Source organism: Bombus impatiens, unplaced genomic scaffold (assembly GCF_000188095.3).
Source record: "Bombus impatiens unplaced genomic scaffold, BIMP_2.2 scf_0777, whole genome shotgun sequence".
Taxonomy (NCBI): Eukaryota; Metazoa; Arthropoda; class Insecta; order Hymenoptera; family Apidae; genus Bombus; species Bombus impatiens.
In genome coordinates, this window is record NT_177196.1 from 393,568 (window position 1) to 404,274 (window position 10,707).

The 10,707-nt window shown below is 33.8% G+C and overlaps 1 protein-coding gene across 1 annotated transcript; it reads left to right on the forward strand.

The window, feature by feature from the left end:
* Positions 1 to 10: 10 nt before the first annotated feature.
* LOC100746353 (2-acylglycerol O-acyltransferase 1) lies at positions 11 to 9,757 on the forward strand. The gene is made up of 6 exons (XM_003492633.4): positions 11 to 246; positions 5,508 to 5,799; positions 6,399 to 6,673; positions 7,072 to 7,258; positions 7,927 to 8,126; positions 8,292 to 9,757. Exons 2-6 carry the CDS (start codon positions 5,573 to 5,575, stop codon positions 8,447 to 8,449), a joined length of 1,047 nt encoding a protein of 348 aa, XP_003492681.1. The 5' UTR covers positions 11 to 246; positions 5,508 to 5,572; the 3' UTR covers positions 8,450 to 9,757.
* Positions 9,758 to 10,707: the final 950 nt, after the last annotated feature.

A 10,707-nucleotide genomic window follows, 5' to 3' on the forward strand; every position in this document is an offset into this window, starting at 1 on the left:
CGCTCAGCCAGTGAACAACGTGACGCCGAGCCGAGCATTTCGTCGCGTGCATTCACCTTCTTGCATTCGTCCTGCTCAGCTCATCTTAACTGTGCTCCCGTTGTGAAAGTTTCGACACAAAACGAACACTGTCAAACGAAGTCAGAGTGCGACAAGACTGTGCCAATACAGGAAATCACCGGCTCCGCAAATAGAAAGAGGCTATTTGGCGGTCACTGCTAGATCTTAGTAGGAAACGACACTCACGTACGTCTTTTGGCTGTCTATTTTTGTGATTCAGTGAGACGGAGGATTTTACGTCTTCTTTCAGATTTATTGATTTTTTTCTGTTTCAATAGCGAAAAGCTTCAGAAAAGATACGATTGACACAGAGCGAGAGTGATCGATACAGAGGTTTTTATTTAAAAAAAAAACTGCGAGTGATTTTGAAGTTTAATAGAATAGAATCAGGATGCTTCTAAATATCCAAATACATCGGTGTATGTTGTCATAAGGGTCTGGAAATTTATGATAGAATCTTTTGAGTAACACGGTGTCATTCATAGTTTCCTATTGTCGTGTGGATCTTGAAAGAATGATTGATGAATTTTCTATATTTCCAATGAGCGTGTCATATACGAGATGTTTAATTTATGAGTAATAAAAAATTCAATGGCGAGTTTTGTATTTGACGAATGTATATTACCTTTATTTTAATGAATGGCGATGGTGTTGAAAAATTAGTTATTGATGAAAAGTTAGAATCTGAAGTTGATACTTTTCAGTATCAATGTATCAATGATTAATTAGGTCTGTTGAGAGTCTTCTTTCAACTCCGTTAATTTTTTGAATTGTATGCGAAGTATATAAGTGGGCATGAATGATGAGCTACGAGACTTTTGTAATGTAATACATTCTGGTTGTATCAGAGAATGGTGATAATGTTCTGAAGTTGATTAGTGGAGGAAAATTTAAAATGAACAGTGGATGCTTTTGATTAATTTTAACGTCGACAGAAGTGCTTTTGATGAGTGCAGCAACTTTTCAAGCGAACTAGCATGAGACTAGGTCGAGTCATTTGTTGGAGATTTCACGTCGTCGTTTGTTAATGATTCTGATTACTTCCTCATTGCCGTGTGGATAGGTATAAAGGATAGTTGAGCATCAAGAAAATTACTGCACGAGAATTCTATAAAATTCTTTGCACCCACTTGTCAAAACAAAGAATATCTGTAAACAAAATTCCTCTCTCTTAAAGTTGTTCTTTCCGGAAAATTTAATTCACCATCTTATACAATATTCATATCGTTGATGCAAATTTATGTCATTTAAAAAGTATGATTTCTAATGTACTTTCTTCGTGTAATTATACATTTTGTCAAATTATTTTAATTGCTTTGCTTTCTGTATGTCTCTTAATCTACACATAGACAAATACTTGACAATTTCTTCGAATTTAACAATTTAGGAACTATCTACTGTTGTGAAATATCTAATATATGTCTAACAATTATCTAACAATCATCCAGTGATGCCAATACACCTCATTAAAAATTAATTGTTTCTCCCCGCATTTATATGCATTTTAAAATTCAGGATACTTTTGAGACAAAATACTTGAGGAAATCTTGTTAATTTCTTAGATACACGACCCAGTGTATTATACTGGTAAATACCTCCACTTCTTTTTGTACAATTCCATTCTCTATTCGATATATTCTTCATTATCTCAGCTCTATTCTTTGTTCGATAAATCGTACAGTCAATCAACTGGACTCTAGACAAGTTGTGAACATGTTGATCATTCTTTAAGAAGTAGGAAACGAGTCTAAGTAATGAGTTCTTCCAATTTCTCTTCGAACAAATAAATATCGCTTGACCAACAATCCTTGAAAGTTAAGCTCTATTTGAATTTCAGTCGAGTAACGATTGCACGAGCAAATGTTGACGTTTGATCGAATATACGAGTGGCATGAAAATATTTGGAAGACCATTGCCCTCGTTTCATTTAATTCCTGACAAGATACCTGAGCGCGTAAACAAAAGTATTGGAGTTTTAAGTAGAAACTTTTATCTCTTGAATTGATGATCCGAAAATTATTATAATAGCACCGATCTAAAGATATAGAAACTCTAAGATGAGACGGATATTTATAAAAAAATATGACGAGATGGTCTAAGAAAATTAGTTCGCGATGGCTATAAATTACATATTTGTCACAACATCACGACAGTAAAAAAAGAAACCTCATCGAATCATTTTCAATGATCATCGTTCTATAATCTAATCGTATGTGAGAAAGAAATAAACAAAGGTCTATAACAATGTATTCTTATATAATTCTTGATATTCTGTAATTCAGTGATTCTCAATTCCACGAAATCCTTAGACACGCAACGTTTCATATTATTCGAATAAATAATATTCGGTATATGTATTTACTTATGTAAGAAATGTAAGAAATGCGCAGAGAAAATTTGAAAATAATATAACAAAATAGAAAGGGATAGTTCAACACGTATGTTCTTCTCACACGCCAATCGAAGATATCTTCCGTTTTTTCGTTGACCTCGCGATCCACTCGCACGTACACATAGAGTCGTCCCTGCTAGGAACTAAAGCGTCGCGTCACAACTTCGATATAGGTATCGGCATCGACATCGACAATTCCAAGACTCTTTGCACTTTTGCCGTAGTTATATTCCATTCCTGCATTTATTTATAATGGGCTTCTCACCTCCAAATTTGAAAATTGTTAATGGACAGTCGATGAGTGTTTTAAATATAGCTACATACCTTGGCACATTAAGGATTTCAATTTTGAGTTAAGTGCTGGGATTATTTAAGAAGGATCCGTGACAAAGAAAAGGTTACGAATCGCTGCTCTAAATCATTCATCTTACCAACAGGTCACGCATTTTGCTCTCGACACAACGGAGTTAGACACCGGTTCAATTTGTTCAATGCTGCTTATTACTATACTATTATTCACGGTATTGAGAAAACTAATTCAGCTATATCATTATCAGTGATGAATCGTCAGGTGATCATAATTGGATTAAATGTAATTTCTAAGCGACGCCAATTGCCATTAACATTAAAGCGAAAATCGATAATTAACGATCCTTAGTCGATGAACATTAATATGTTAAGATCGATCAAAGATTGAACGTAATCTGATCGTGGTAATTCCATGCGCTCCAAAAGAAAGAGTTTTCATATATTATGTAGATTCTTTCGTATCGGTATAATGATTTCCGGAAGAAAACACGTATGAGTCTCTGAGAAGTCACGAAACCAAACTGATTGATTCTATTTTTGTCTATTTTCTAATTCCATTGGCCAGGAATGTAGTTACTAACCAGAACTTGTTAGAAAATATATAAACCATGGAAGCTGAGTAGCGCACCGAAACTCCAACGTGAATTTTAAAGACTAACATTTATAATATCGTCATTTTTCTGACTTTGTAAGTTATGAAATTGAAATGTGTGTCTCCTGACTAGCTCATATATCACTTTTTTGTATAGAGAAGCAAAATTATTTGTCGATTAGCATTATTAGACTGCACGTGACATATCTATCGTATATCCTTGAGGTTTAATTAATTCTGACGAACTTCGTTCTTTAGGTGCTTGCATCGTCTGTTCTGCGTGATGAAGACCAAACTAAAAATTTCATATTATAATGTTATTTGTATTATAGAAAACTTTAAATATTAGATTCCTTCAAGGAAAGCAAGATACTTGTAGAAATCTCGGACAATGTTTAACTTTTCAGTTACCTATTTATATTCGTCTGTATATTGCGTTCGCTATTAAAGAAAAATCTATCGTGAAAGAACACATCAGGAGCACGATAATATTTATATATATTTATTCGTAATATTTATATTCCAATAAAACTACTTAACTGTCTTCGTCAAAGAAGATATGAATAATTCTAATCGATGAAAAACGAGAATATTGAAAGTATGATAATGGCTACATTATAACATATGCCATTACATAATAATAAATGTATAATTTAATACGAATTACATAATGGCAGTGCTATAAATGAATAATACGTCGATTTTGTAATGGTATGGAGAAACAAGTTATGAGAACAGATTTAATTAGCTGTGTTTTAATACGGTGCTTCGAGATAGAATAAGATATTCTTACTTCTGAGTGTGTTTAGTTAGTTAAAATTATGCGAAGGCTTTCCTATCATTTATATTTGCCATTGAAAATTAACCAGAAGTTATCTCACATTTTGTAATCGGTATTATTATAATTGATCTTATGCTCGATTCCTTACAATCCAAACTTTAAATGAACTTCAATTGCTTTCACGTTCTGTAAAGTAATCAGAACATTTAGAAAGTAAAAGAGGATGCACTAACTATAGCGAACGATTCGTGCAACCGCAGGAAGTCTCTTTTGTTTCTATGCTCCTCAACTTTCATAAGCTAACATTAACAAGACTAAAGTCGAAATATTTTTTAAACTAATCGGCTTTAGACAATCAATAGCTTCTATTTCCCATATTTTTATTTTTGCAGAATATTCCAAATAACTTGATAATTCATTTTACATTTACATCGTTGCACTTACGCAAAAATTGAAATTATAAACAAGAAATAGGTTCCCTATATCATTTATCTCCACCCTCCCGAACATTCTTATTTAACTTCAGTGAAACTAAAGATACGATTTGTTTGAGTTGTATAAATCATTCACACTATAGAATCGACCTACTTCGAAACAATGGAAGGAGACATACTTACTCCACTCCAACGAGTCGATTCTATTTCTTTTCTCGTGCGTAGCTTTTATAAATAATCCAATTGCATTGCTCGAAGGGCACGCGAGTAATGTGCGGTTATCTCGACCAGGGCACGTATCCCCGTAATTTTTCTCGTGTCTAGCGTGAAGTTCACTCGTTTGAGTACCGTTAGAACCCACATCGGCTACGGCACAGCCGGAGGAGAATGGTTTCGGGCGTAAAATTTGATGATGATGCTGGCTTGCCACAGGAACTCGAGGTCAATGACTTTCTAAATGTGACTCTATGCAGGACAAATACGTTAATATTACTTATGTCCATCGTGTACTGAATTTCTATTTTTAGAGTATTGTGACAACCACCTGACACATTAAATTTCATTAAGTGTTTCAAAACAAACAGGTTTTTTGGTTCACTTTGACGTCTAGAGAACAGCTTATCCGAATTAAAGATTTTGTTATTAATGATATCAATGATGAAATGTAGAGTTTGATGTCTTTATCCCGCTTATTTTAGACTTTTGATCATTCGTTGGCGATAATGATGGTTATCTTAACATTTGGATATACATACATTTAATCGTTCCAATTAATTTTACGAATACGATTCTCCTTCAAATTTTTAATCATCGTTCGTTTTTTTACTTGTTATCACTCCAATTCTTTCGTTTCCACTTAGCTCGTATTTGTTGTACAATTTGATAATAACTTGATATGACGATTTATAATAACAATAGTACGAATTGGTTTATTATTAGCAGGCCCAAAGGAGAATCGCTGAATTGATGCTACTGTAATAAGAGGAGGAACTGAGAGAAAAACGATGGAGATTCTTGGAGTGAAATTCGCTCCGTTAAACGTTCCATTAAATCGAAGATTAGAAACGCTCTCAGCCGCGCTTTGGATCCTAATTTTCGCATTTGGAAATTTCGCGGGATATATTCTCACCGCCTATTTTCTTTTCTTTACCCAAACCATGCGCTACTTCATATTGCTTTACTTCATCTGGATGTATTACGATTGGAACAAGTTCGATGTAGGCAAAATACGGTAAGTTCGAAACATTTATTTACTTATTTATTTATTTTATTTGCAAGCTTCAGCCCTATGTTACAAAATGAACAAAAGGAACTACATTTTTAAATGTAGAAGTAAAGGAATAAATACGGAAACTAACGTAATATAATAACTTGTTAAGAGTTACATTACTGCAAAGCTTGCCGATGAACATGTAGAAAGAACCAAAGAAGAATTTAAGTTGGCTAGAAATACCATTACATATCTGCGACGTCTTTTAAAAAAATTTATATTAAAATCTTATCATTTGATAAATTTGATTTAGATTACTAATCGATAATATAGCTTCACCTTATATAAACGAATAAATAAGGAGTGAAACGCGATTTGATACGCACGTTGAATAAGAATCATACAAAAAATTGATTCGATTCAGTTACATGGAATGATTAGCATTTTACTTCTTCGATTAGATAAAACGTATTTATATTGGAGATTCGTGTTAATAAGTTTTATCCATAACATATGCTGTTTCGAGCGAACTATATGCGGCGAAAACTTCATTTGAATTCGTTTATTTATATAATCATCGACGGAGATGTGACTTAACGAGTTGGATTTCTGTACTACAGGCGAAAAGTCCTGCAGTGGATGAGAAGCTGCGCGTGGAGCCGACACTTCTGTAACTACTTTCCTATAAAATTAGTGAAAACCACTGACTTGGATCCGAACAAGTTGTATTTATTCTGTAGTTTTCCGCATGGGGTCCTATCGTCAGGAGTTTATGGCGCATTCGGAACAGATATCATCGGCTGTAGAGAACTTTTCCCGGGTATCGAATTTAGAGTCGTCGTACTGAACCAACACTTTAAAGCGCCGCTTTTCCGCGAGTATTGTCGCGTCAACTGTACGTATCATTTATTACTTTTTATTTGACCATCATATATAAATAGCTGTTGCAGTTACATACCTCATGTAACAAAAAGACGTAGGATGAACGACACTTCATAATTGAAATATTTTAGACTGTTTTTATGATGTACCTAGTATACAAATATTAATATACGCATATGCTATTGCCGGATAATTTCTGTTATTTGTTAAATAACAAAGTATTAAATCACTGTAGCAAGCAATAATATGTAGCACCGATATTCTTTCCTTGTCTCCAGAAACATTTCTTAAATCGTCATTCCACGAAATATAGTAGATTTCTTTTTGAATTTATCCGGCTTCTGCAATTTTATATTTTTATAATTTTATACTTCGCCACCAATGATTTACTATGGTTTAATTAAAATGTAGGCGCTCTTGGAAGCAGTTCAGAAATCTTGACACAGCAACTATCAACGAGACCTCCGCCACCATACACCGGAAAGGCGACAGTTCTGATCGTCGGTGGAGCGGCAGAAGCATTCGAATGTAAGCCGGGCACTTATCGCATCCTAATAAAAAGGAGGAAAGGCTTCGTAAAGCTCGCGCTGAAAAATGGGTTAGAATTATCATTGTTTTCGTTGATTCGAATCATAAGCTCATGAGAAAATGAAACAATAGAAACCTTGTTTGTCTGAATGTTGAAACCCTACGCAAATGTAATTCCCCCCGCATAAAGTATACTCGCCTTTAACCTTTAACTTATTAAAATTTTTATCAGTATGCATAAATTAATTGAGTCTCGACGAAACGAATCGCTAATTCACAATGAAATTAACCCTCAGCTGACATCTGTGGATTAAAATAGATAATTTTACTTTATATTCTATGGTTCGCGTGATAAGTGTCATTAACGAACTTAATCGCATAAAGTAGAAGACTACGATAAAGACTCAATAAAATCCACTGTACAATTGTGTATCACGATTCCAATTTTTTGATCGTTAAACTGCCGATTTTTATGCAAATTCCTATTTTTATAAATCTAATCAAACAACTACATAGAGATTTATTTCATCCACTGTATGTTATATTTTTGGTATTTTGTATATTTTTGTACATTGTGTGACGCTGCACATTTTTGCAACTTTAAATTCTCTCTAAGCGCATAGAATACCGCGGTACAACGATAAGCACTATGACTCAACAATCGACTGAGCGTTTGAGGGTTAACCACGGTATGACAATTAAAATATCGTTGAAACTCATGGAATTCGTATGTTTCAGAAACCCTCTGGTTCCTGTCTGTTCATTCGGAGAAACCGACGTATACGATCAATTGACCTGGCCAGATGGCTCATACATGAAGAGACTACAGGAGTACATTCGTAAGAAAATCGGTATAGCGCCGATTCTACTGGTTGGTCGAGGATTCTTCCAGTACACTTTCGGTCTTATCCCTCGACGGAAGCCAATTACTGTCGTTGGTAAGTGTTCAAAGCTGAGAAATATCTAGCTCTATAATACAATACTCTTTCGAGAAATATAATTTTAGGGAAGAGACTTTGGTGTTTGGAATACGTTTGAAAATTTTTATATTCTTATAGAGGAAATTCCAAGCTTCTTTAATGCTAATTAATTTTTTTTCTCAGTCGGCAGTCCGATGGAGTTACCAAAGATAGAAGAACCAACGAGAGAACAAGTCGAGGAATATCACGAGAAATTCGTCAAGCACCTGGTGAACTTTTTCGAGAACGAGAAACACAAGTACATCGAAAACGCGGATTCGGTGCATCTTGAGTTCGTATAGTCATATCGCGAAATAATCATCATTTACAACGGACCCGCGCAGTGAAGGACCAAGAAATTGCTCAATTATAAACGTACAACGTGTATTTATGTATTAAATAAGTTTTAAGATGTGAAATAGTTGAGCAGAAAATGGACAATTGTTAGGCGATGTAGTCAATTCGATAATTACGTGTCTTAAGAACTCTGCATAGAAAAGAACCAATAGAATTATGGTATTATGAATAAGGACCGAAGAGCTATACAGTATGTCCAGTTTAAATGTACGCACGTTACCATACCTTCAGTTGTTAGAAATACGAATAATCTTTTGTATGAAGGTTTTATTGTCGAAGAAAACTGTCCAAATTTTGTTTAATCTATTTCTTTGAATCCATCGTTTAATTCATCATCGAATGAAATAACTTTTATACGAAGAGTACGTTTGCATTTTTAATAGTTGAAGAAACAATAGCATTCAGATGTATGTATTTAAACTGAACATATTCCATAAACAATTATACTTTTTCCATATGTAATTATACTTTTACATGGAAACATATATATTTCGTGAGATGTTGTTGTTAAGAATTTTTAGGATCGCAGCAATGCCGAAGCAGAATATTGTAGATATTACATTTGTATGCAACATAAATTGATGTACTTGTCACGCATTCTTCCACCCTGTTAAGGTTTTAAGTTCGAATCAGAAGATATTAAATACGTTCTTAGCGAGCACTTCTCTTCGATGATTGCTTGTACGAAGGCAGGGATTTTAAGAATCATTGATACTACAATAATTGTACATATGCATAAAGCAGATAACAGAGAATGTAAATTAGAATAGTTGCTATCTACTCTGTGCATGTGATTTGGTGACAAACCTGTAGTGTCTACTTTTTTGTAATATTCATAGAATCTTACGTGACTTCTAAAACGCCCTATTTCTTTGGGCTTCTCGGAAGATATACATAAATGCAATAGAAAAATGCGTTTGCACGAGGTGACAAATAATCACACACGTAGCATGTAAGCCTCGTAATTGTCAGTAAGCAAAAAATGACTGCGATCTTTCGCAGTATGGCTGATAAACATATGTACAAACATATTTGTTGATAAAATGAAATGGACCATTTCTTGTATATATAGCAACCTTTGTTACAAACAAAACTGAGTCTTTTATACAAAACACTTGTTGTTAGAAATTGTTAAAAAGATTCATACAAGTTGTTATGCACTACAATGCGATATAGTATGTGCACGTCCTTGATTCAGTGGTTAAATTAATTGAAGTTGTCGCGTTGATAATACAGTAAATACGAATAATTAATCGAGGTATATTTTTCTTTCGATATCGGTGCACTCTATTAGATGCACACCTGTCCCTTTCGTCCGTTTCCCTTTATTTTTATATGTATATACATATATCGTGCTATAAACATATTGCCTGAACAGAATAATTGTCTGATACGCTTCTAGTACACGCGACGAGCAGTTTCACCATTTTACTGGTGATATGGAAGGAAAAAAGGGAAAGATATGGAGTACGATTATCTTATTGATAAAGATACTTCTATTCTACTGACGCCTAAAACTGGAGATTTACTTCTGAACAATTATTTTTGTTTAATTAGTATCTTTGAATAATTATGCCGATAGAATGTGACGTTGCAAGACACTCTTATGAGGCAATTAATAATGGGAAATATTTCCTATTAAATACTGTGCAGAAGTTTCAATGGAGAATTTTATGGAATTTTTTGATTACAAGACATTCGGGAGATTTTACTAGATTGCTACAATAACAAGTATGAGTAACAACAATACAGTACAGATGAAGCTCGGAAGCTTCTATTCGTCAGAAAGTGGAATGTCAAAAGATCGTAATCCTTATACGTATTCCTTCTTAAATCAACATGTTTTACTTTCCCTATTTTGTTTCTTGTCCTTAATTTAACTAAAAAAATTCATAATATCGGCAATGGAAAAATTGATACCGCTGTTATTAGCTCCTTGTCTTTCTTTTTGTATTTCTTTCATGAAAAATTGAACCACGCATAAATGTTCATATTTTGCAGAAAATTGCTTTACCTGTTAATTATCATAATAAGTATTACACTTTTAATACTTCCTAAATTTTTATCTATCACGTAGATAAACATTGCGTGCACTCTCCCATCCACAAATTCCGATAAACGCATACACATTCTCAGTTCACTTATCATAAATATGAAAGCTAAATCTAGTAATCCTTAAAATCATTTTCCCAACTCTTCCGTC